At 45.8% G+C, this 26756-nt stretch overlaps 1 protein-coding gene across 9 annotated transcripts; it reads right to left on the bottom strand.

Annotated features, from left to right (window-relative positions):
• Positions 1 to 709: 709 nt before the first annotated feature.
• Positions 710 to 25382, bottom strand: UBE2D4 (ubiquitin conjugating enzyme E2 D4 (putative)). Of its 9 annotated transcripts, none has more exons than XM_032244391.1 (9): positions 24337 to 24421; positions 17136 to 17224; positions 15117 to 15167; positions 10900 to 10931; positions 10728 to 10805; positions 5288 to 5393; positions 3621 to 3714; positions 1577 to 1618; positions 710 to 1167 (listed from the first exon to the last, which is right to left on the bottom strand). In XM_032244391.1, exons 2-9 carry the CDS (start codon positions 17209 to 17211, stop codon positions 1047 to 1049), a joined length of 600 nt encoding a protein of 199 aa, XP_032100282.1. In that variant the 5' UTR covers positions 17212 to 17224; positions 24337 to 24421; the 3' UTR covers positions 710 to 1046. The 9 variants fall into 9 exon arrangements, with proteins under 9 accessions (XP_032100282.1, XP_032100287.1, XP_032100284.1 ...); XM_032244396.1 differs by having other exon boundaries at positions 15104 to 15167; positions 24337 to 24414; XM_032244393.1 differs by lacking the exons at positions 17136 to 17224; positions 24337 to 24421 and adding an exon at positions 24652 to 25382 and having other exon boundaries at positions 15104 to 15167.
• Between the last annotated feature and the right edge of the window lie 1374 nt (positions 25383 to 26756).

The following is a 26756-nucleotide window of genomic DNA, read 5'->3' on the forward strand; positions in this document are numbered from 1 at the left end:
ATCAGCCTGCAAAGGCCTCATCTGGCCATCTGGTCACAGTTTTACTGCTTCTTCCCCTCTTGTTCTTATTCAAGCATCACTTCCTGGAGGGTAGACCAGCTTTATAAGCAACCTAGAAAAATCAGGTCGAGTTTGGCTTTAGAGATCTGAAGCTCCTAAATTTTCTTCCCTCTTTGGAAGCTTTATTAGAATAATCCCCTCCCTTTTCTGTCCTCTTCCTAGCTAACCTAGTCTCAAGGCTCACAGCTTTAAAGGCAAACCTCAAGATGTGCTGCATCAGAGGCCAGGCACGGTGGCTCACGCCTGTAATCCCAGCACTTTGGGAGGCTGAGGCGGGTGGATCACGAGGTCAAGAGATCGAGACCATCCTGGTCAACATGGTGAAACCCCATCTCTACTAAAAATACAAAAAATTAGCTGGGCATGGTGGTGCATGCCTGTAATCCCAGCTACTCAGGAGGCTGAGGCAGGAGAATTGCCTGAACCCAAGAGGCGGAGGTTGCGGTGAGCCGAGATCGCGCCATTGCACTCCAGCTTGGGTAACGTGAGTGAAACTCCATCTCAAAAAGAAAAAAAAAAAATGTGCTGCATCAGAAAGCCAAGATAGAAAGCCAGTCACCCAACAGGCGATTGTAATTTAAGGTTCCAAATAATTGTTAAAGTGTGTATCTTCTGTTCTACCTAAAAGAAAAAGAGACTGAAATGTCAATTATCATTTAGAATTATGAGTGAATTTTTATTTACATTTAAGAGTCTCTCTCCCTCCTTGTGTTCTAGTCTGTGAATGGCTCACACTTGGACTTAGTGTAGGCTCCTAGTGGGAGGAGCAGGGGGTAGTGAGAATCCTCATCAAATGGAGTAACATAACCCAAATCTCTAGAGGTTTCATAATTTTGCTCTTGCTTCTAAAAACATAGTCATCTCTTATGGGATGTTATGTGCTTTGTATCCTGAAATTTTCCACTTGCTGCTTCTTGGTGTGAGGGAAGAAATGCCAGCACGTGGCACTGCAGGAGGAGACTGGTGGAAGCCTCAGGGCTAGGCCTTCACTTCCCAGTAATGCTGTTCCCAATTCCCTCCAGGATGGGCAGAGACTCCTCAGGTTCTGCAGCAGACGGGTGTGAGGAAAGCCTGCTCTGCCTTGGGCACCCAGGATGGCACTGAGTTCTAAAAGGCAAAGGGTATGTGGTAAAGGACCAGGCTGAGGCCCTGGTATGGTACCATCATGGGCAGCAGCACCATTTGAGGCCAGGTAGGAGAGACGTGCAGGGTCTGGCCCCCCAAGAGACCAGCAGATAAACTGGGGTGGCAGAGAGAGATTCCAGTGTAACCAGGAAGGCTGCAGATCATAACAACAATGGCTGCTGATTTGGCAGCAAAGAGGTGGCACTGTCAAAGCCATAACCGCTGAGAATGGCACCAACATGCTGCAGCTGGAGAGAGTGGAGACCAAATTTTTTTGAAGAACAGATGACACTCTTTGAATGGCTCAGCCAACAGCCCAAAGTTTTAAGGGAAGACCTCTCTGCTAGCTTCTCTTGGACAATGTCTCCTGTAAAATCTCCGAGGCACTTACATAGCATATTTTTGTGTCCACTCTCTTGCTAGTCTGTTGTACCTGGAAGAAAAAAGCAGAGGGAGTGACACCCTCACTTGAAACGGTCACTTCCCTTCACTATGGTGCAGAGAACAGGACTGATGTGGGGAGTGCTGCTGCTGCTGCTGCTGCTGCTTGTCAAACATCTAGGGCTGATGGGTGAATGGAATAAAGGCTTTTCCCGGACCAGGAGCATATCAGACATGGCTGTAACCCCCAGCTTGGTGAACCCCTCATGTGCAAACCCCAAACTGTTGATTCTTCATAACTATCTGCTGTGGAAGATTTAATAATGCAACAGACTTCCTCCCTTTCTCTCTCCTGTCCTACAATATGGATGCAGGGAGGAGAGAGAAGAGACACACAAAGGTCAGTCTGTACTAGTTACAGGCCGTCCAGCACACAAACTCCAGAACAAGGGCTAGGGAACCTGCCCACCGGAGTGTGAATCAGCACCATCCTCAGCAGTTGTTCTGACCCTGTGTGTGCTGGATTTTTTTATTTCTTGCCATGGGGAGAGTATCTGCCTTGTGTGCTTGTGGGGAAGACTAGACAAGCCTGTATGTAAAGCATGTGGAGGAGGCCGGGCATCCACTGAGGGCTATGCAGGTATGTGCACTTACTCTCATCATTGTAATGAGATTTGATGCCATGAGACTACAAATTAGAGAGATTTATAGTTACAAGAGGCACTAAAAAAAAATCACTTTGGTATGTCTAAAATATTTCATAAGTGTTAAAATAAACAAATATAAGTTAAACCTCAGTCAATTAGAAATGCTGAATGTTATTGAAGAAACTCCAGTGAGGGAAATAATAAGATCTATAAAGGTCTTAAGAAGAATAAAATTTGAAAAAACCATGTGGCTGAGTGAGTGTGGTGGCTCATGGCTATAATCACAGCACTTTGTGAGCCTAGGTGGGCAGACTGCTTGAGCCCAGGCGTTCAAGACCAGCCAGGACAATATGGCAAAACCCCGTCTCTACAAAAAATTAGCCAGGTGTGGTGGCACATGCCTATAGTCCCAGCCTCTCAGGCGGCTGAGACAGGAGGACAGGTTGAGCCCAGGAGGTGGCAGCTGCAGTAAGCCGTGATTGCACCACTGCACTCCAGCCTGGCCAACAGAATGAGACCTTGCCTCAAAAAAAAAAAAAAAAAGGGAAAAAACATACTCCATTCTAATCTCTTCAGACAGAAAAGATGTAATGAGTAATGAGCTGAAGAACTCACTCACTAAAAATGCCTTTTAAAAGGGCCAGCAATGCCTTCCTTGGAGGCCCACAACTGAGATTCACACTACTCATGGGGCTGCAGCCCCTACCACACCTGGCCCTTTCTCACAGTGCTGTCAGCACTCAGAGACTAACACATGGTGATGACTCTTTGTGCTTGCCCAACCAACTACAGACATCCTCATGCTACAGTGCATACGGTTGTGCCTGGCCTACGGGGAATCAGAATTTTACAATTCTGGGTTTGTTAATTGGTGTTTAAACAGAGAGCTGGCTGTGAAGTTCTGCTGGTGAGACGGCAACACACTGCTGACCTCTGAGACTGAGCCAGCGAAATGACCACAGCAGTCTTTCCCACCTTGACTGCCCTCAGCCTCACCTTGGGTAGAGCCAAGCAGACATCCCCTTGTCTTAGGCTATAAACCTTAGAATTAAAATCAGAATTTTCTTGTTGTCAGATTCTTCTGAGTCCATTCTTGGCTGACCACTGATTTTGCTGGCCTCAAGGGCGGGGCTTGGCAATGGTTTCGTAAATAGTAGCAGCAGCTAATGAGTTATCCAGGAGGATGAACTGCTTTTATCTCCTTCTCCCTCCTTAGACTCAAAGGACATGTTAGTGAGAGAGCCAGGAGTCCAAGCCCAGGGCACACCCACTGTGCGCATGGCTCAGCATGGGCAGGAAGATGTCCGTGGGAACCTGTAGCCCTGAAGCACCTGCTCAGAGCACAGGTACTGCATGGAGCTGCCTGGGGCAGCCATGGTGCAAAGGCAACCCAAAGAGGACGCGTACTTTTCTCTGTCGGCCTTGTAGGTGTGAGCTATCTCTGGTACCAGAGGGTCATCGGGGTTGGGGTCGCAGAGCAGTGAGCAGATGGACAAGAGAACTGGAAAGAAAAGGAAAGGTTGGTCAGCTGCAGCCATGAGGTGGCTAGGTCACCCTAGGGTGAACCTCCCTGAACTCACATTCTCTATTGACCAAGCAGTTGTCTTCCCTTCAACAGCCCAATCTAAATTGCTTCATGCACTACTTGCTCTGTCCCACGTATCAGCCGAGGCAGTCCTCACTGTGTGGCCTCAGGCACACTGTGCTAGGACACTTTCCTCCTGGGTGCATCCTGGCTGTCATTCCCCTTCTCCACTGAAGTACCCCATCTTAGTCTCCAACTGCCCTTCCATCCTTGTTTGTACCCCACATCATGCATCTCTGGTGTTTAGTCCCAAGAGTCCTGTTTATTGGTAAGGAAACAAGAGTTCAGAGCATTCAAGTAACTTGTCCAAGGTTACAGACTTGGAACACCCAATAAATGGGCAAAAATGAGATTCTGAACCAGGTCTAACCATAAAGCAGATGCCAGCACCGTCTCTAGGACGTGCACTCAGCGTGGCTCTCAGTAACTCTGGGGGAAGGGAATCACCCACTAGGGCTGTGGTGGGGAGCAGAACTGTGGTGCCCGGATTCTTGGGGTCCCAGACGGAAATGTGGACTCTCATTCCTAGCTTTGCTTTCAATTCACCATATGATTCCAAACAAACTGGATTCAGCGAGTCCATCAAAGTCCTGACCACAGTTCCCCACATGTAAAGCTACAAATGACGGGTCAGGTTTGCCTTTCTTAAGATACTTGGCTGGGGGCAGGTTTGCCTTTCTTAAGATACTTGGCTGGGCACGGTGGCTCACACCTATAATCCCAGTGCTTTGGGAGGCCAAGGTGGAAGGATTGCTTGAAGCTAGAAGTTGGATACTGGCCTGGGCAACAAAGACCCTGTCTCTACAGAAAAATTTAAAAATTAGGCTGGGCTCTGTTTTTTGTGGGGGATTGATTTTTCACCATCCTACCCACGCTCCACCTGGCAGGATACTGCACCGTCTACATTCAGGTCTCCTGTGTACACACAGCCCATGCTCAGCCCATCTTAGTTCAGGAGGAATATCTGCATTTCTAAGCTCAGTTTAGACTGGTTTCTTCAACTTCAACCACAGACATGGTTTATTATGCTCAACATCATTTATTTTGTGAAGGGAGGATTTCTCCACCAATTTCAAGGCCCCAGGGGCATGTCCTGTATCTCTTCCCTCAGGGCTGACTCACAGTCCGTGTTGTGCTTATTGGATGAATAAATGAGGGAACAGAAAAGGTAATATAATATTTGCCTTTCTTATTTTTAGATAAAAAAATCTAAGTAGAATCAATATTTTCTTTTTGCACTCATGTGACAGTCTTGAGCACCCCTTGGCAATCGACTGCTGAGAACCGCCTTGGTGCAAGGCACAAGGTTCTGCTGGTGCTGCCTCCTGGGGGGTGCAAGGATATCCACTTATGGGCACAACTATGGACAGGGCTGTGTGGCCTGAGAAAAGTGCCTGCTCTCTCTGAGCCTCTATCTCCACTCAGACAGTGCTGGGGTAAAAACACGAGTAAGAGACAGGCACACAGAGCATGCCATCAGTGTCTCTACCTTTTGACACAGTCAATGCTGGAGACCACTGAGACCGCAGGATATCAAGGCAGATGCTGCCATTGCTGTTGATATTAGGGTGATAAATTTTGGTTGTGAAAGCGACCTGAAAAGACAAGAGATCCCAAATCAGACAAACACAGGGACATCTGGGAAATGAACCACGTAAAGCAGAAGCAGCTGCTGCTGGGATGTACCTGCAGTGTGCTGCATATCTGGCCCCACAGTGCAGGCTGAGCCAGACACCCACTCCCAAACTCTAATGGTATATGGAAGTGAGTGATCACTCAGAAGTTCCTTGACCCATTCCCTCTTGGATTATCATTCTGAACATAAGGGGATTGATACCATCTCTGAGAAAGCAGTATGCTCTGAGGGAGTAACAAGGGTGGTGAAAAGGACTCAAAAGCCCAGAATTTTTATGCAAAAAGCAGTGATGTTTTGTGGACATAAGACACATCATCAGGAGAAAAGCCCTGGCTGTGAACCCTCTGCCAGGCCACAAACCCTCCCCAACTTTCTATTTCACCCTTTGTAAGGCCCCTCTCTTCACAGAATTGAGCTCTAAAATACCCTTGTGCATTTCAAATACATAAGGATACCCACTGTAACAAAAGATATGAAACCTATATGTGTTCAGACTGATGACTGGTTAAATTAATGTTATATATGAGCAATAGAATATTACACAACTGTTTGAAAAGAATGAGGTGAATTTTTAAAACATGAATGTGATCATATGGAACAATTTCCAAGATGTATTGCTGTGGGAAAAGCAAGATGCAGATTCATGGAAAGGTCTGTTCCATTCTTGGGAGAAACAAGGGAGCACAAACAAGTGCTTATCCAGGTGGAGATTACTCCTGGAAGAGAAACGAAAAGACAAGTAGGACTCAGTGCCTTGTGGAAGGAAAGTGGGGGGCCATGGCTAGAGAGACAAAGTTTGAAGAAGGTCCTATTTTTACTCTATACTCTCCTACATTTGACCTTTTTTTTTTTTTTAAATCACAGACACACATTACTTCTTCAAATGACCTCCTTAGACCTCAGAGCCTTCACAGTAACTAGGTTCATGGTACCTCTCCCAGGGATGTTGTGAGACCCACGGAGAGTCTGCTCTCTGTGATATGCAAGGTGCTCTGAGTCACGTGCAGCTTCCACTAGAATTTGCCTCACCTACACCCCCACTGGGCTAGCAGTGACCCCACTGCAGGGGCTAGGACAAAGTAACATAAGGATTTCGCCTCCTCCGCTAGCTCTGAGAACTCACTGGTACTTTTTTTTTTTTAAATAGAGATGGGGTTTCACCATGTTGCCCAGGATGGTCTTGAACTCCTGACCCTGTGATCCTGCTGCCTTGGCCTCCCAAAGTGCTGGGATTACAGGCGTGAGCCACCACGCCCGGCCTCACAGGTACTTTTTATGCTAGATGGAGGAAGCACAAACATCCTTTATATCATTAACATCCTTTATATCATCCTTTATATCATTAAGCACAAACATCTACAATTTTTTGCATGCTTGATATAGTTTTTAATAGTTTTTTTTTTAAACTTACTTTAGAATATGACAAAAGAGTTGTGTGCTTGTGAACTTGAATATCTATTACCATATAATTTTTCCCAGGAAGGATCAAACTTCAAAAGGGTCTCAGATATTATCTGCCTCAATATCTCCAATAAAGATCATGCAATCTTGCCAGATTTCTCCTATTTTCAGAAAAATTGTGACAAAACATAAGTCCAGTTGCTCCTATTTCCCTGCGGAAGGAGATTTTTTAAAGGCAGAAGCACTTTCTTTCTCAGAGTGTCACTGTTACCTTTCACCTCACATCTCTCCTTGTTAAAATAATCCCAACTCACCCACAGAGCTTACTTAGTCTTTTTTTTTTTTTTTTTTTTTTTGAGGAAGATTTTTTTCTCGTTGCCCAGGCTTGAGTGCAGTGGTGCAATCTGAGCTCACTGCAACCTCCACTTCCCAGGTTCAAGTGATTCTCCCGCCTCAGCCTCCCAAGTAGCTGGGATTACAGGTGCCCGCCACCACACCTGGCTAATTTTTTTTATTTTTAGAAGAGACAAGTTTTTGCCATGTTGAAAAGGCTGGTCTCGAACTCCTGACCTCAGGTGTTCCACCCGCCTTGGCCTCCCAATGGTCTGGGATTACAGGCATAAGCCACTGCGCCCAGCACCTCTTAGTCTTTTAATAATAACCACTGTTTCTCCTTTGTCCTTGGGCAATTAGGTATCCTGAAAACAACCAACGGACATTCAGAACTACCTCAGCATCTGTTTAAGGAAAATCCTCAGCTGCTTACATGGTAATGAAAGAGGTAAGCTAGAAAATTACTACTTGATAAGACACTGCCAACAGTCTCTCCACAAGGGAAGGGAGAGGAGGTGAATCAGAGCACTGTGAAGCATGTTTATGCTTTTTCAGCCAAACCCCCTTGAACAGCAGTTGTACTCCAATGCGGTGAAGCTATTTTAGCATCTGTCATTGCTCTGCTCCACACACCCCACTCCCTTGCCAAAACCTGAAAAGGTCTTTGGGATCCTACACATATTTAACCAAGATTTAAAATGCTCAGGCACCAGGTAGCCTCTGGTGGTGCTGTCTGGACAGAGCTACAGCTGGTGAGCGCAGAAAGGGCTTCTTCACATTGACTCAGATAAACAATATGCAAAACAGCAGCTAAGCCTCTGGCTCAAATCGAGCCATCAAGGCCAAGTCAAGGTAGTGAGACATAGCAACATCACAACCCCTCGGCTACGGTGTCCGATGTAGGTGCAGGACTTCGGAGTAAGTCTTGCCAAAATGCACAACCTGGCCAGGCGCAGTGGCTCCTGCCTGTAATCCCAGCACTTTGGGAGGCCAAGGCAGGTGGATCACCTGAGGCCAGGAGTTGGAGACCAGCCTGGCCAACATGGTGAAACCCCATCTCTACTAAAAATAATACAAAAATTAGCCGGGTGTGGTGGCAAATGCCCGTAGTCCCAGCTACTCAGGAGGCTGAGGTGGGAGAATGGCTTGAACCCGGGAGGCAGAGGTTGCAGTGAGCCGAGATCATGTCATTGCATTCCAGCCTAGGTAATACAGTGAGACTCCATCTCAAAAAGCAAAAACCAAGACAAAATCAAAAAACCAAAATGCACAACCTCAGTCCAATCCTGAGAAAACATCACACGAACACAAAATGAGGGCCATTTGACAACATAATTGTTTGATACTCCTCAAAAGCATCATGGTCATGAAAGACCAGGAAAAACTGAGGTACTATTACGGAGTGAGAAGATTAAGAAGACATGGCAATAAATGAGTGCTGGGTTCTGGAACACAAAGAGGACTTGATGGAAATTGGTAAAAACTGAGTATGGTCAGGCCGGGCGCGGTGGCTCAAGCCTGTAATCCCCGCACTTTGGGAGGCTGAGGCGGGTGGATCACGAGGTCAAGAGATCAAGACCATCCTGGTCAGCACGGTGAAACCCCGTCTCTACTAAAAATACAAAAAATTAGCTGGGCATGTTGGCGCGTGCCTGTAATCCCAGCTACTCAGGAGGCTGAGGCAGGAGAATTGCCTGAACCCAGGAGGCGGAGGTTGCGGTGAGCCGAGATCGCGCCATTGCACTCCAGCCTGGGTAACAAGAGCGAAACTCCGTCCCAAAAAAAAAAAAAAAAAAAAAAAACTGAGTATGGTCTTTAGTGTGTGGTATCGCGACCAGCATTAATTCCCTGGTTTTGATCATTGTGCTATAGTAATGTAAGATGGTGACATCAGGGAAAGCTGGATAAGAAATACATAAAAACTCTTTGTACTGTTTTTGTAATTTTTTTCTAAGTTTAAAATTAACTCAAAATAAAAAGTTTTTTTAAAAGGCTGCCACATCTGGGTTCCAGTCCCACCCTCCATTATGGGCCATGTCATCTCAGGAAATGATACAACTTCTCTAAGCCTCAGTTTCCTCACTCACAAAAGATAGTTGATGTCTTTATTTTTAAAAGAGAATAAAAATATATGCTAGTGTATGCAGGAAACACCCTGGAAGACTGGACACCAGGACGCCAGCTGGGTCTTCTCTGGGTCTGCATTAGGCCATGGCTATCATCAGCGAATTTAGTTCTCTATCTGATAATAATGAACTTTCACCAGTTTTGCAATCAGAAAAAAGCAGATGTTAAAAATGATGTGACTCACACACACCCTGTTGTGTGGCCACACCTGACTGTAGCCTGTCCTTGCCGGCTCCACCTAACACTCCTAAATTCACCTCTTCTCCCCACCTCCATGCCACCAGCCATGCCTCACCACAGAGCCTCACCTGGCTGGGATCCCTACCCAGCCTCTTCTCCACAAGGCCGCAGAGTGATCCTGTTGGTGTGGCAATCCCCACACAGGGCGTGCAGACCCCACTCCTGGGGCCATCCTTCCCAGCTCCTCACAGTCTCACTCCCCTGGACCAGTTTCCTGGAGACCTGTCTGCCCCCTTGCTTAGCTTCTACAGTGCCCCTCCTCAGGGTAATCTCCCTGCCACCCCAGCTCCTGCTGCCAACCCCTGCTGATGCTCCTCCCCAGTGCCCACTGGCGTATGTGCTAAACGCCCTGTCTCCTCCACAGGACTGTGAGCCTCATGGCAGGCTCGACCACCCATGCAGGGCCCAGGTGAGGAGGATTATGAGGTGCAAGGGTCCAGGAAGCAAGACAACCTGCAGTGAACAAGACGTGCTAGAGCAGGATGGTCAAGGTACCTCCCTGGGCTTCTCCTTCCCTTTGGTGACACTGTTCTCTAAAGCTCCAATGAGGGGATGCTGTCTGCATACAGAGCAAAGGAGGCCTGCTATTCTTTTAACTTAATAAAGGAAAGTGAATGTGTGACTCACCAGTCCTAAACCAGGGTGTGTCCACCTTGGCACTATTGATACTTGGGGCTGATCATTCTCTCTCATGGGAAGGGAGGCTGTCCTGTGCACTATAGGGAATCCCTGGAACACCCTCACCTTTGCCCACTTGATGCCAGTAGTACCCCCTCACCACAGTTTTGACAACCCAAAATATCCTAAGATGTTACCCAAATATCCCTGGGGTAGTAGCAAAATCATCCCAGCTGAGAACCCCTGTCCTAACTCTAAGTAAAGGACTGCAGAGAAGGGAGCCAGAACCTGGAGACATTACCAGACTCAGCTACAGCCACAAGGAGCAGCATTCAAACTGTGGTCTCAGTAAGGAGGCCAGCACCAGCTCACCCCACTGACCCTTGCTCACAACAGGTGCTAATTCCCAAAGTCCAGTGGTTAAAGTCCTGGGAGGCTGTCACCACAGGGTAGAGCGGTGGGCCCAAAGAGAAGCCCCACATACAGCTCTTTTTACCTATACCCGATTTGAAGGGCCCCTTGTCACATGCTGTCCTTCATCCAAACATCAGGGAAGTTGTGAGGGGGACCTCACCTTTGGGGGCTTGAATGGGTAATCTGTAGGAAAGTGGATGGTCAGGAAGAAAACACCTCCTTGGTAAGGACTGTCATTCTGGAAGGATGAGACAGAAAGAGATAAGTGCATGTGCTAAGCCCAAAGTGCAAGAAGCAAAACTGTAGCGGTGTGCTCAGCAGCCACTACCTACCGGGCCCATGATGGTGGCCTGCCAGTGGAATACTGCAAGACAAAAGAGAGACGGGCATGTAAGAGATCCCCCAAGAAACATGTCTATCTACTGAAAATGCACTGCTAAATTACAAGGTACCGTCCACACAAGATGCCCTCACTTCTGACACCAACTACAAATTGGGGTTCCCCAAACCACCCAAGATGCCTAGGAATCCTAGAGCTCACTGAAAGTGGCTGTGCTCATGATGGCCAGTTATCACAGGGAAACAGCATAGGTTAGCATCAAGAGGGTTCAAACACAGAGCTTCCATTCTTCTTTCTCTGTAGAGTCGGGATATATTATTCTCCTGGCATTGCTGTGCAGCAACACACACAGAGAACTCCCAATCAGAGATGCTCACCAGAGCCTCCATATTCAGAATTCTTATTGGGGCTCCTGAGAGCATGATTGACTGATTTGAGTGCCCACAGGGCTGATATCAGGCTCCGGTCTCCAGCTCCTCCAGGCATGATCCAAGCCCCCACCTTATTTTATTTTTTTGAGATGGTCTGCCACCCAGGCTGATGGGCAGTGTCATCATTATAGCTCATTGTAGCCTCAAACTCTGAGGGTCAAGCTATCCTTGTGCCTCAACCTCCCAGGAGCTGAGACAACAGGTGTATGCCACCACATCTGGCTAATATTTTTACTGTTATTTTTTCATTTTTGTAGAGATGGGGTCTTGCTATGTTGCCCAGGCTAGGCTCTCACCTTAAACCACATGAGTGGTCTACTTGGTGTGGCCAGTCCTCACCCGAAACCACATTGTTAGTGTGCATCAAAGCTTCCAGCCAAACAAAGACACTCCTAGCAGGTATGATATCTTAGATATTGCCCCCTAAGTGTTAAGAATGAAGGCCAGATCTTTTGGGGACAAGATTAAATTTTTGTTGTTGTTGTTGTTTTGTAGAGATGGGGTTTTGCCATGCTGACCAGGCTGGGCTCAAGCAATCTGCTAGCCTCAGCCTCTCAAAGTGCTGGGATTACAGGCGTGAGACATTGTGCTCGGCCAAGATTAAGTTCTTTACTACACAAGTGCCAATAACTACAATTCAGTCAGTTCTTTGCACAGAATTAAGCCTTAGCTAGGCTTCAGCCATTTTCCTTCTTGCTCTTTATAAACCCTCCTATTCCTTGGTTTCCCCTGATTCATTCTGAAGCCCTCTCCAAAGACTCTCTCTCAAGAGCCAACCGCCCATGGCCCTGGAGCCTCATTGGTGCTGCCTCCGAGTCCTCTCCTGGCCAGCCCCTGGGCAGTGCCCTATGCTCTAGGCACTCAGTAACAAGATCACAATGAGCACCTCTTGTACTTCCTTTCCAGGTCGCCACCCTTTGATGGGGGTTTAGAACCTCCTCTTGCTGCACAACACATCCCACACCCTCTCCAGTGTCTCAGGTGATTTTTACTGCTCTACCCATTCCCAGAACAGCTCCTGTGTATCAGCAAGGCTAGCCTAGTGTGGCCCAAACACCCACATCGAAGGCTCCCAAGTCATACAAATGGTCCCAGGGATATTGGCTCGAGAGGCTTTGTGGAAAATGCCATCATCCAGTCGGGTTGCTGAGACCATCTAAAGGGCCTGCTATTCGCAACAGAATTCTGTCTCATATGGGTTCATAGTGGGTATGGAACTAGCCCAAAGTTTCAGACCTGGTCCTGTTTAAATACCCCACAGGCTCTACCCGACAGGAGGCCCAGGAAAGTACCAAGGTTTGGGGTGGGAGCATAAGTGCAGGGACATAAGTAGAAGTTTCCCAATCCCTAGAGGTGTCCAATAGTCAAGGTGGCCCATGAGCCCTTTTCAATACTTCAAAGAAATGGTGCTGAAGAGAATACCTTTACCTGTAATAAGGCTGCCTGAGTTAATGAAAATATCACTTTTTTTTTTTTGCCTTTGACTGTTTTTATTCCAATTAACATTAATCATTAGTTGGCAGTAGATATAACTTTGCTTAATATTAATGTGAATGGAATTCTTTATTAAATAAAGTGTTTTTGATAATTAATATATTTCAGAACAGAAGGTTAGAATCCTCTGGTCTCCTTCAATTTAACCCTGAGGGCTGCTGGGACACTAAGCAGGACTTGAGGGCGGAGTCAGAAGAGAAGGCCCCAAAAGCGAGAGGACGAGAAAGGAAACAGAGGAGGGATGCTGGAAGCAGCTGTGTGCCCATAAGGCAGGTGTGAAATGGCCCCAAAGGCTAGCTTTCAATGCTTTCTAAACCTCACCCAATGAGGTCTGACTGTGGTGGGTGGCCTTGATGCTAGCCTCTCTTAGCACTGGGCTATGGTGCAAGGTAAATGTGAGCTGAGCTGAGCATCAGGGAGCTGCCTCTAGACAGCTAAGGTGGAACAAGAACCAGTTCAAGCTTACAGCGACCCCAGTTTAATCTGATATGATCTTAAGTGACAGGTAAGAGAGGAAGCATGCTACGGAGACCTGGGGTGCTTGTGAGGACAACATGAGGTAAACACTGATTAGTGGGGAGCAGGGTGATGAGCAGGTATCAGGAGACAGTGGAGCAGAGTTGTTCTTGTTTCTTACACTCTGCACAGGCAGCTGGGAAACATTTCTGTTCTGCTCCAAAAACAAGATTTTTTTTACGTGGGAGCTCAGCTCAGCTCCCACGTAAAGCCTTTAAAGTCCTCCATTTTCAGTGGCTCCATCTGCCTACCCGTTGCTCCTCTAAGCTTGGTCCCCTCCCAGAACATGCAGGTACACATATGACACCATGCCCTCATTTTTTTCCAGCTTGGTAAAATTTATTTTTGTAGTAAAAAATATACAAAATATGCAATTTAAACAACTTTTAAATGTACAATTCTGTGGCATTATATGCCTTCACAATGCTCTAGAACCATTCCCACTATCTATTTCTAAAACTTTCCATCACCCCCAACAAGCTCTGTACCCATGAAGCAACATTTCTCCCATTTCCCCTCCCGTCAGCCTCAGGTAATCTCTCATCTGCCATCTGTCTCTATGAATTTGCCTAATCTATATATTTCCTGTAAGTGGAATCATATATTCATCCTTTTCTTTCCCACTTATTTCGCTTAGCATGTTTTCAAGGCCCATCCATGTTGCACTGTGTATCAGAACCATATTTTGTTTATCTATCATCCACTGATGGGCACTTGGGTTGTTACCAGCTTCTAAAAATCATGAATAATAGTGCTGTGAACATTGGCATATACATTCTATCTCAGTCTGTTTTTGATTCTTTGGTATGTGTACCTCTGACACCACTCTCCTTGAACACACAGTATCTCCCCTCCCTGCCTACTTTCCTATGGCTGCAGTTACTGAAGCCTCACAGGGAAGGAATGTGTCCCAGAGCCCAAGAAGCCCACAAAGTGGAGATGAGGTGAGTGGGCAGAGAACAGACCTGGAAACCCTAATGCTGGGCAGCTCAGCCTCTGCCAATACCTCTGAAGGATGGCAGAGGCCTGGCGCAGGCAGTGCTGCTTCTCCCTCTCTCTCCCCAGAACCTGTCCAGAGCTGCTTCTTAGTCTCCCCCAGGGAAAAGCAGAAGTGAAAGAAAAGAATAGGGATTGTCCTTCCCTTTGGCAGAGGCAGAGGCAAGTGGCCACTGCCCTACCCTGCTCTGCCCCTCATTGGCCATCCTGCTCTGCTCCCAGGAGCTGCAACACCACCAGGCCCTCTAAAGCAACTCCAAAAATATTTACACCAGCACCCAAGTTTGACTTGGCCAAGGGCACTTTCCAGCAGCCGATGTGACTCCTCAGGGCAAGCTGGCTTTCTCATGCCCCAGAAGAGGGAAGTGGTGACTATGGGACATGAAAGGCAATGCAGGTACTACTCTGAGTATCACCTGACCAGTCAAGCTACTGTGAACTCATGGCCTAGACCTCAAATGAAAAAGCAAACGAGGGGAAAACGACTGATTGATTGGTTTTCTTAAACACTGCTTGGCTGATAAATTTGGGTGTTTGTTTTTTTTTCCTTTTTGAGACACAGTCTTGCTCTGTTGCCCAGGCTGGAGTGCAGTGGCATGATCTCAGCTCACTGCAACCTCTGCCTCGTGGGTTCAAGTAATTTTCCTGCCTTAGCCTCCCGAGTAGCTGGGATTACAAGTGTGAGCCACCGTGCCTGGCCTAAATTTGGGGGTCTTAATTACAATGCTCCTGCAACCTGAAGCCCCCAAAAATACTTACAGTCATCACCTACAGGTCCCGCAGAACACTGGGCAGGAGGATCCCTCTGCAAGTCGGTTAATTCCTAGAACATGAGATAGTGGGTCAGAGCTGCTGTTCGTGGGGATGCTGCCTCTACACACCAATCTTGGTAGCTGGAAGGAATTCTCCTGGTGGGAGGAGGCTCCTAGGCCTCAGGAGGGGGTTAGAGACAAGGTGGGTCATGGAAGTCTACTCCCTGCTATAAAGATGCCAGAGAAGTAGGTCTTATCATTTCCATTTTATACATTAGAAAATTGAATTGTAAAGAGATGAAGTTACCTACTCAAGGTACAGAGCTGGAAGACGGCAGGGTAAGAAGTCAGTCACAGGTAGCTCTGCCTTACCCCCAAGACTGGCCTCCCACCTGATTAGGTAGAGGACATCCCCAGGCCCCCAGGTGCTCAGGATATGGAAGAAAAACAGCCCAGGAGAGGTTCTGGGAGGATAGGTGCCAGGTTTTACTGTAGGCTAATGAATTAATGCATGGAAGCAGTTAGCACCAAGGAAGTGTTCATCTCTCTACTTTACCTCCCCAACCACCATCCCAATCACCCTACTCACCACTGGTTATGTGGCAAGTCCTAGGGCTCTGAATGTGGAGACTTTGGCACGTAAGCCAAAGTCTAACAAACACTACACCAGTGGGGATCAGGGACTACACCACAACTAGATTCCCTTTATGGGACACCAACTCTGGCCATAATCCTTTAAAGTGAGCCTGGTCTGGCATGAGCCTCAAGGCCCAAGATTTTGGGCAGTGACTCTCAAACTTCAGTTTGCATGGGGCTGGGCACATGCCTGTAATCTGAGCGCTTTGGGAGGCCAAGGTGTAAGGATCACTTGAGCCCAGGGGTTCAAGACTAGACTGGGTAACATTGTGAGACCCTATCTCTATTTAAACAACAAAAACAACAACAACAAAAAAAGTCCCGTGAGGCTGGAGGATCACTTGAGTCTGAAAGGTCAAGTCTTCAGTGAGTTGTGATTGTGCCACTGCACTCCAGCCTGGGTGACAGAGTGAGATCCTGTCTCAAAAAAAAGAAAAGTTACATGTATGAGAAAGTTTCCTAATACAATACCCCCTATTCTTCCCAGGTTCCAGATCTTAGTAAATGCCTTAGGTTTCCACAGGTTCTGAAAGGAAGGAAGGAGGTACAAGCAACAGTATATCATGCATTGTGTGGCAGGGAAACTCCTCAGGGACCTGGCATGTATACAAAGTTCACACCTGGCTAATGACATTCCTCCTTCGCTGAACTAAGCCAAACACAGTCCTATCTACACAAACTCTCCTGGTTTCACCATATGTCTCTGGACATGCTAATCATTTCAGTAACCACCTCTCTGGAAATCCTGCATTTATCTCCTTCGCTTCAAATTTAATCAACCAAGATGGAAGTATTAACATCTCAAAAGCCAGCACATGCTACAAATCAGGGCCATGTTTTCTCCCCAAGAGTTGATCTTTAAACATCTACCGGTATACCACTGGCCAATTCTCAATTAGTATCTAATATATCTGAATACATTTACTCGTAAGTAAAATGAATGTTACTTTGCAAGCACTCAGGAAGCAGCATCAGGAGTGGTCAAAAGATAATTTAACTTGGGGAACAACTGAGGTCAGACAAGGAGACCAAGGACAGGCTCAGAAATGCAAGAGCTACAGAAATCAGCCGGGTGTAGTGGCTCACACTTATAATCCCAGAACTTTGGGGGCCTGAGGCGGGTGGATCTCCTGAGGTTAGCAGTTCAAGACCAGGCTGGCCAACATGGTGAAACCCTATGTCTACTAAAAATACAAAAAAATCAGCTGGGTATGGTAACCCCAGCTACTCGGGAGGCTGAGGCAGGAGAATTGCTTGAACCTGGGAGGTGGAGGTTGCAGTGAGCAAAGACCATGCCACTGCACTCCAGCCTGGGCAACAGAGCGAGACTCCATCTCAAAAAAAAAAAAAAAAAAAGAAAAGAAAAGAAAGAAATCTCTGCAGAACAGTTCCTTTTTGCTTACCTCTCTGCTGTGTGCCCCTCAGCACCTCCATTATCACTTTGCAGGGGAACAGTTCATATACATTGTGACACTGCATGGATGAATGAGCTCTATGACAGAATGGTTAAGGCAAATCCTAAATAGGTTATATAAGCAGCCAGGGGCAGGAAAAGCCAGCAGTACAGGCCAATTCCCCTCCACCTCACAAGGTTTTCCCATACTCCATGCTTTTGCACTGCCTGTATGCAGAATCCATGTCCCTCCTTTAGAGGTGTGATGAACGGTTACACCAGCACTTAATGATCCCTGAAAGGCCACATGCAGATCTCTACTGATAGACTCCAACCAGCACCTAGGAGTCTCGAATGCTAACTGGCATTTCAAGGAAGAATGGTGCGACTTAAAAGAAACTGGTCCACTCACACATCGAATTCCTGTGCTCACCTCACAGGGTTAGAAGACTCAGGTCTGAGTCCCAGCTCTGTCTCTGAGGAAATCACTTTCACCTCTTTGGGCCTCAGTATAACCATCTGTTAGGTTGTAATCATACTTGTCTGCCAACTTGCTGGCACTACTGTGTGGCTACAAATTTTGTATATAAATTTTTAATGTATATAATGTAAGCAAGAGCACCCAGTAAATATTAAGACAATAGTAATATAGCGGATGCTACAGTTAGCATTATAAAAAGGAGACGAATAAGTAGAATATATATATATATTTCTAGAGGAATATTTTGACATTGGTTGCCCTCCCCCAGGAGAGGAATTGGATGGCTGGCTACAGTCTTGGGTGGGAGACTTTGCCCTGTATATCCTTTGTACCTTTTGGACCGTGGGAATTTATTACCAAATCATTAAATATACAAATAAAATATTTTATTAATTGTAAAGGGTTAAGTAGATTGTTTATAATTATTATTACAAGTAATGATGATAAAAGTGAGAAGTCCTGAAAAAGAGAAAGTATTGAATATTAGTAGAGAAGAGTTAAGCAAACCATGGTACACACTCAGTTATTCCTTCACTGTGTTTCATCAACTCCAAGACTCCATCCTTTGTAAGACACATATTTTTAATTTACATACACTTAAGAAAAAAAAAATGTGCTGGCAAATAAACTAACACCAAATGCTTTCTTTGCACATATACTTTATTTAAAAATTAGTTTTATCAGGCTGTGTACAGTGCCTCATGCCTGTAACCCCAGCACTTGGGAGGCCAAGGCGGGTGGATCACTTGAGGTCAGGAGTTCAAGACCAGCCTGGCCAACATGGCGAAACCCTGTCTCTACTAAAAATACAAAACTTAGCTGGGCGTGGTGGCACATACCTATAATCCCAGCTTCTTAGGAGGCTGAGGCACAAGAATTGCTTTAGAGGGTGACATCATGGACAGGGCGGAGCGTCTGCGGTCTGCTGGGAGCCTCCAATCCCCAACAGTTTTGCAGGACACTGATATCTGTGGACTCTAAAATGGACTTAACTTAAAGAAATTCATGGACCATTAATGGACAAAAACATCAATCAATACGTATTGTGGTATTCAAATACTAGCACTTTGGGAGATCATTGAGTACCAGTTTTTGAAGACCACGGCCTATCATCATCATGCATTCAAGATTTGAGTTTAAATAACTTCATTAAGACTGAGATCTTCAAAAGCTTCAAGTCTCATCTGCATTAAAGCTCTCCCACAAAAGCTCTCTCACAAAAGTACTAGCTTAAAGGGACTAAAATCCGTTAATGCATTCCCTTTATATCCCTTCTTCTGACTTCTCTTCAATTTCCTTGGCCTCTAGGATCTTTTACATTGCTTATGTTCCTTTAGACTAGATGCAAAGAGACAGTGCTTTCCAAAAAAAAAACATGTGTTCTGTGGCCATAAGTTTTCATTGGTAGAGAAGCATAAATTTAGCATGATGAATTTGGAATTAGGTCTTTTATGGTATCCTGTAAAAAGTTGAATAACAGTAAGAAAATAAGGATGAAGCAGTAAAAATATTTTGGGTTAGATTATACTCTCAGAAGCTATGTGGTTTAGAGAAAAGGGCCCCCAACCTAAAAGTTAATAGTTCCTATCCTGTCTCTGCCTCGTACTAGGTATATGGTAACTAAGAAAGTCACTTAACCTCTCTGAACCTTAACTTCACTATCTATAAAGTGAATCTGATATTTTCCCCCGCCTACATCACAGGGTTGTTGTGAGGATCAAGTGAAATAATGTACATAAAAAGACACATATAAAATGTGTAATACAAGGCGGGGTGCGGTGGCTCACACCTGTAATTCCAGCACTTTGGGAGGCCGAGGCGGGGCGGATCACCAGGTCAGGAAATCGAGACCATCCTGGCCAACATGGTGAAACCCCGTCTCAAAAAAAAAAAAAAAAAAAAAAATGTGTAATACAGACAAAGAGTCCTGTTACATAGTTCAAGTCATTCCCTCAGATCTTGGGCCTAGGAAGGTAGGTGATTTAAGCTCACTGAAAGTATGTACCATGTCCAGGCTGGATACATGGTAACAAGGCTATGTTAATTTTTTTTTCTCTGAGTTGAGTACCTAAAATACCACATGGGCTAATTCTAAGGAGGAGCATGACTATATATTTCCTTAAAATTAGAGCTTAGCATTGTTAATGCTCTAGAGCAGTTATGGGTTGTAACATATCAGTGATTTGTGAAATTTTTTGTTTACTAAAAGGTGACCAGCATTTTTCTTTAAATGAAAGAACATAGAATATTTCACAATCCATCCCACATGGTAAGAGTAAAATAATTGTTTTAGTTGTATATACAAGTGTGTGTGTGAATACGTGTGTGTACTTGGTTATCAAATAAAATACTTTTTTTCCCTGTTGAAAGTGAAAATACTTTTTTTTCTCCTTGTGGGAGAAGAAAAAAAAAGGAATCGCTTTAGGCTGGAAAGGGGAGGTTGCAGTGAGTCAAGATGGTGCCACTGCCCTCCAGCTTGTGTGAAAAAGACTCTATTTCAAAAAATTTAAAAAATTAAAATTATTTTTATCAAAATAATTATTTTAGGCTTAAACAGAGCTTTGTGTGTTTCTTTTTGTCATTCATGCATAGGAAAAAAAAAAAAGAAAAAACAAGTGAAATAAATAAACTGATTTGTTCAGGTATTCCTATTCAGAGCCCAGCACTGAGTCATTGATGTCTACACAGTATCATCCTCTGTGTCTTCCAAACTAATGGTAATGTGGAAATTCTTAGAATCCTCTACTACTGCTTCTGAAGTTTTCTTTCAAGCCATCAAGACTCATTCTGCAATGGCCCCGTGATACACAATCTCTTTGCACATATTCTAGCAAGAAAAAATGATCCAGCCTCACCAACTTGAGGGTAGGTGGTACCTTTCTTTCTGGGGCTATGAAGAATTTGGTTGCTTGACATGGAATTAGAAAATTGCAGTCTTTCCTCTAACAACAACAAATATTTGCTCCACTAATAGGAAATTTACTCTCCACTGTCCTGTTTCTGTGCCTCTGTGTTCACAAAATCTTTTCTTTTCAGTGCTAAATCACACTATCTTTTTGAAAATATTTTTAAAGCAGTTAAACTCAACAAATATAGTACCAGAAATGCACTTACCTCATAATGAACTGCAATGATCCAGTTTATTCATACAGATAGTGACAACTAAGTGAAGGTAACCTGGCTGACAGCTATTGTAAGAAGCATCAATTCATAATTTCAGATATGTGAACATTTGAAAAAAATATTCATCTTGAAGTACATGAATATGGTATTATCTATACTTCCACGTTCTCTTTATTTCTATTTTATTTTATTTTTTGAGACAGGGTCTCACTCTGCTGCCCAGACTGGAGTGCAATAGTGCCATCTTGGCTCACTGCAACTTCTGCCTACCAGGTTCAAGCAATTCTCATGCCTCACCCTCCAGAGTAGTTGGGATTATAGGCATGTGCCACCATGCCTGGCCATTTTTGGTATTTGTAGTAGAGACAGGTTTCACCATGTTTGCCAGGCTGGTCTCAAATGCCTCACCTGAACTGATCCTCCTGCCTCAGCCTCCCAAAGTGCTCGGATTACAGGTGTGAGCCACCACACCTGGCCCCACATTTCTTAAAGAGCAATTACTATCTTTATAACCAGAAGTTAACTAAACTTTTTTTTTTTTGAGAAACTGAACCAAGTATTATGCAGCCACTAAAAATTACAGTTTTTAAAGACTACAGAATAACAGGAGAAAATGCCATGATACAACATTAAAGGAAAAGGGCAAGAAAAAGCAGAGTATAAAATGTGATGTGCTACATGATGACAACACTCTGAAACACACACATCAAAGGCACTGAAATAAAATCCACCAAAATGTTAACACAATTACCTGAGTGGGTAGAATATATATATATTTCTAGAAGACTACCTTAACATTGGTTGCCCCCCAGGAGGGGAACTGGATGGCACACATTCTAGCAAGAGAAAGTGACCCACTTTAGATGACTAGAGATGACTTTTTTAAAAACCGAATTTTGGGGGTATTTTCCAAATTTTCTTCATTTAATTTTATTTATTTATTTTTACTGTTTTGAGGCAGGATTTCGCTCTGTCACCCAGGCTGGAATGCAGTGGTGCCACCTCAGTTCACTGCAACCTCCACCTCCTGGGTTCAAGCAATTCTCATGCCTCAGCCTCCCGAGTAGCTGGGATTACAGGCACACGCCACCATGTCTGGCTAACTTTTTTTGTATTTGTATTTGTATTTTTTTATTTTTTACATTTTTAGAGACAGGGTTTCACCATCTTGGTCAGGCTGGTCTTGAACTCCTGACCTCATGATCCACCCACCTTGGCCTTCCATAGTGCTGGTGGCGGGAGCCGCCACACCTGGCCTGTATTTTTATTAGAGAAGGGGCTTCATTATGTTGGCCAGGCTGATCTCAAACTCTTCACCTCAAATGATCCACCCACCTCGGCCTCCCAAAGTGCTGGAATTACAGGCATGAGCCACCATGCCTGGCCATTTTTTGTATTTTTAGTAGAGATGGAGTTTCACTGTGTTGCCCAGGCTGGTCTCGAACTCCTGGACTCAAGCAATCCACCTGCCTCAGCCTCCCAGAGTGCTGGGATTATAGGTGTGAGCCACTGAGTCTGGCCTGTCCTTGCTTCTTATCAAGGAAAAGCTCTCCCTGGCCTTATGACTTCAGCTACCTTGGATCTATAGTTGACATTTCATGCTCAAGGTCCAAACTTGTTTTCCAAATCTTCTGTTTTATAAATCTTATCAGTTGACACCTTTGAATATGTAGGCTCAAACCTTTACTCCTTAATCTCTCCTACCCTCCTCTCTGCCCCCAAAACTTGATTCCCTATCCTAGACAATGACACCACTATCTACCAAGTGACCCATTTTGTGCATCTCCTTGTTTCACTTTCACCACATCCTCTCTTCAAGTCCTGTCAATTCCACTTCTGCAATATGGTCCAGGCACTGCTTTGGCCTAGTATCCACTCCATGTTCATTAATTTGGACAAAGCCTCTGCTAAACCTTCACAACAGCCTCTAGTCTCCCTCTGCCCCACTTCAGGCCACACTGTAGCCAGAAGGATTTTTTTATAATACAGACCTCAGCATGCCACTCACTGGCTTCAAAGTTCTAGGATGACAGATGACCCCTTTCAGATAATAACTCATCAAAATTATCTCTCTTTTGGACAGCTATTTAATTTTTTAAAAATGAGTCATACTCCCAGAGATCCTGTAATTCCACCTCTGGCAATCAAACCCAGTAACGTGAATTAAGAAAAAGGCTCATTGAACAATGACGGTTGATCTGGTTTGGGTATTTGTCCCCTCCAAATCTCACGCGGAAATGTGATCACCAATGTCAGAGATGGGGCCTGGGGGGAAGTGTCTGGGTTATGGAGTTGGATTCCTCATGAATGGCTTGGTGACCTCCCCAAATAATGAGTGAGTTCTCAGTCTATTAGTTCATGAGAGATCTGGGTGTTTAAAAGAGCCTGGCATCTCTCTTGTTCCCTCTCTTACCAAGTGACACGCCTGCTTCCCCTTTGCTTTCTTGCCACGATTGTAAGCTTCCTGAGGCCTCACCAGAAGCAGATGCTGGCACCATGCTTCTTGTACAGCCTGCAGAACTGTGAGTCAAATAAATCTCTTTTCTTTATTAATTATCCAGTCTCAGATATTCCTTTACAGCAACACAAAACAGACTAACAGCAGCTAACTCATATTGAGTGCTTGGTATACAGCAACCATGTGCTAAACACATTTCATAGCATTTAATTCTCAAAACAATTTTATAAATATGTAGGACTGGGAGGCTAGGAATGATTAAGTGCCTTGCCGAAGGTCCCACTATAAGTGACCTCACATTCTCTAACTCAGGTCTGTCTGACACCCAAGTCTATACTTTTACCTACTACAGGTAATGACTAAGCAAGTTACTAGTCATGTACTTGTAGAAGGTTAATGTTAAAAATTAGTTATAGGACTGGGCATGGGTGTCTCATGTTGTAATCCCAACATTTAGGAGGCAGAGGAAGGAGGATTGTTTAAGCCCAGGAAGTTTGAGACCAGCCTGGGCAACAAAGTGAGACACTGTCTCTACAAAAAATAAAAAACTGACTAGGCATGGTGGCATGTAGTGCCAGCTACCCGGGAAGCCGAGGAGAGGGGATCACTTGAACCCAGAAGGTTGAGGCTGCAGTGAGCCATGACTGTGCCACTGTACTCCAGCCTGGGCGACAGAGCAAGACCGTCTCAAAAAAAAAAAAATACAGTTATAAATACTATTTCACAACATGCTTATGTTTAATATTATGTGAAAAAGTGGAATACAAAATACGGTATAATTGTTTTAAATATAGAAAAAAACTGGAAGTAGATATGGTAAAATGTTAACAAACAGTAAAGTGACAGAATTAGAAATACTTCTTTTTTCTACTGCTGTGCATTTTCCAATTTTAGTTAATGCATTAAACCCCCATGAACTCCCTCTTACCTGAAGGATAAAAACCAGTTACTTCAGCACTGCCCCTAAGGACCACCCGAGTCTGCACCATGCTCCCTTCAGCTTCCCCCTCCACCCCGTCTATCCTCCAAGTCTCGCGATCTCCCCGTTGCCAGGAAAGCCTTTTTCCCTCTTCCCCACCTGCCGAGTTCCTAGTCATCCCTTAGGACCCAGCTCCATCCTCGATACCTCTGTCCCGCCCTTCTGGATACCCTACAGGTACAAGTCCGCCTTACTCCGGGACCCAGCAGCCCGCTGTCCAGGAGGCTGCAGGTGGCCCCAGGGCGCCCCGCCCGCGTGACGCAGCCCACGTGTTCACGGCCCGGCCCCGCCCCGCGCTCGCGCAGTCCCCTTCTCAGGCTGTGTCCCCTTTTCAGGCTGCGCTGGCGGCGGTTCTGCCTCCTTCTTAGGCAGGTGTATCTGCGCCGCGCGGCGCCTCCGTCACCTTTCACTTCGCTGCAGCGGCGCCCCGCCCACACCTCGACGCTTCGGACACCCAAAGAGTCGGAGGGTGGGAAAGTGCGTACCTTCTGGATCCGCTTTAGCGCCATCCTACCCCGCTGCCCGGAACCCTGGCGGCCCGGCTGGGGCTGCCTGAGGCGGCCCGCTGCCGGGTCAGCAGCCAGCGAGCTGCAGGCTGGGAGCCGCCGCCTGCGCTTGCGCGCGCGGGGCACTGTGGGGCCGTAGTCGCCGCGTGCCGAGCGTCCTGGCGCGGCCGAGGGGAAGCCGCGGGGCTGCCCGGTTATGCTGGCCACTCTCACCTGGTCATGTGGCTTCCACCATTAGACAGCAAGGGCCTGGAGAGGCCAGCGACGAGGAGGGGCTCGTTGGCTTTATGGAGACGCGCCGAGCACCCTCAAGGTGCCACACGCTCGCTTGCTCCCTGTCCCTACCTCCTGGGCGTCTTCCCAGGCTGTCATGTAACCCCTGACGTAGGGGTTGTTAACTCTGTAAGTATACATACCCTTGTACGCCCTATAGCTGCTGTGCAGCCATTTCCATGTAGATGTCTGTGCATACATGCACACGCACAACTCCGCAATTGTGGAGATCTCTGTTCAGTCGTACCTCACGTGATCTTGCACTACCAACGTTGAGAACCAAGGCCTTAGACTATGCATGTCCCAAACTTAATTATTTGTCTCCTTCCTATTTTCCCAAGACTTGGCAGCCTTCTAGGTCAGAGTTGTTCAAACTGAGGGTTATGAACTAGTGTGTCACGGAATCAATTTAATAGGTTGCAACCAACATTTAAAAAAAAAAAAAATGCCAGACGAGGTGGCTTAGGCCTATAATCCCAGCACTTTGGGAGTCCGAGGCAGGCGGATCACTTGAGGTCAGGAGTTCAAGACCAGCCTGGCCAAGATGGTGAAACTCCGTTTCTGCTGAAAATACAGAAATTAGCCGGGCTTGGTGACATATGCATATGCCTGTAATCCCAGCTACTTGGGAGACTGAGGCACGAAAATCATTTGATTCCAGGAGGCAGAGGCTGCAGTGAGCTGAGATACGCTTTTGCACTCTAGCCTGGGCAACAGAGTCTCAAAAAATAATAAATAAAAATTTAAAAAATAAAGTAGAATAAAATATCTCCGTTTCTTTTTTTCTTTTTCTTTTTTTTTTTTTCTGAGACAAGTCGCCTAAGCTGGAGTGCAGTGGCGAGATCTTGGCTCACTGCAACTTCCACCTCCATGGTTCAAGTGATTCTTTGCTTCCTGAGTAGCTGGGATTACAGGCGCCCGCCACTACGCCCAGCTAATTTTTTGTATTTTTAGTAGAAATGGGGTTTCACCATCTGGGCCAGGCTGGTCTTGAACTCCTGATCTCGTGATCCACTTGCCTCGGCCTCCCAAAGGGCTGGGATTACAGGCATGAGCCACCTTACCTGGCCAATATCAGTGCATTTCACATAGTAAAGGTAAGAATTGTGAAAGTTTTGTTGGTGTGTATATGTAGATGATATTTAATCTTCAGACTGAGACGTGTTTGAACATGAAAGTGGGTGCTCATATAATTACCTTGGGACCAAAGCTGTAATTTGAGATTGTCTCCAGCCAGACAGGATACATGGTCATCTCTATGTTTGTACTTAGGATATAAAATGTATTATAGACATTTCAGTGGTTGCCCAGCTTTGTCCCTGGCTTTCATGTTCCTATTTCCCCAATCTGTCCTCCACCCAACTTCATGAACTGTCTGAAATATAAATCTTACTACACTACATTCTTACCCAGAACTCTTCATGGAAGCCCTGTGGCTGACAGCATCACATTCACTGTCATCCACGGGCCTTCAAAATCCAGGATCCTCCACCAGGCACAGTGACTCATGCCTGTAATCTCAGCACTTTGGGAGGTTGAGGTGGGTGGATCCCTGAGTCCAGGATTTCTATACCATCCTGGTCAACATGGTGAAACCCTCTCTCTACAAAAAATACAAAACTTAGCTGGGCATGGTGGTGTGAGCCTGTAGTCCCAGCTACTCGGGAAGCTGAGGTCGGAGGATCGCTTGAGCCCGGGAGATCAAGGCTGCAGTGAGTTGTGGTGGCACCACTGCTCTCCAGCCTGGGAGACAGAGCAAAACCCTGTCTCAAAAAAACAAAAACTCGAAACAAAATCAAGTATCCTCCAGC

This window comes from Sapajus apella, unplaced genomic scaffold, assembly GCF_009761245.1.
Source record: "Sapajus apella isolate SASKATOON/1434 unplaced genomic scaffold, GSC_monkey_1.0 scaffold54, whole genome shotgun sequence".
NCBI classification, from domain to species: domain Eukaryota; kingdom Metazoa; phylum Chordata; class Mammalia; order Primates; family Cebidae; genus Sapajus; species Sapajus apella.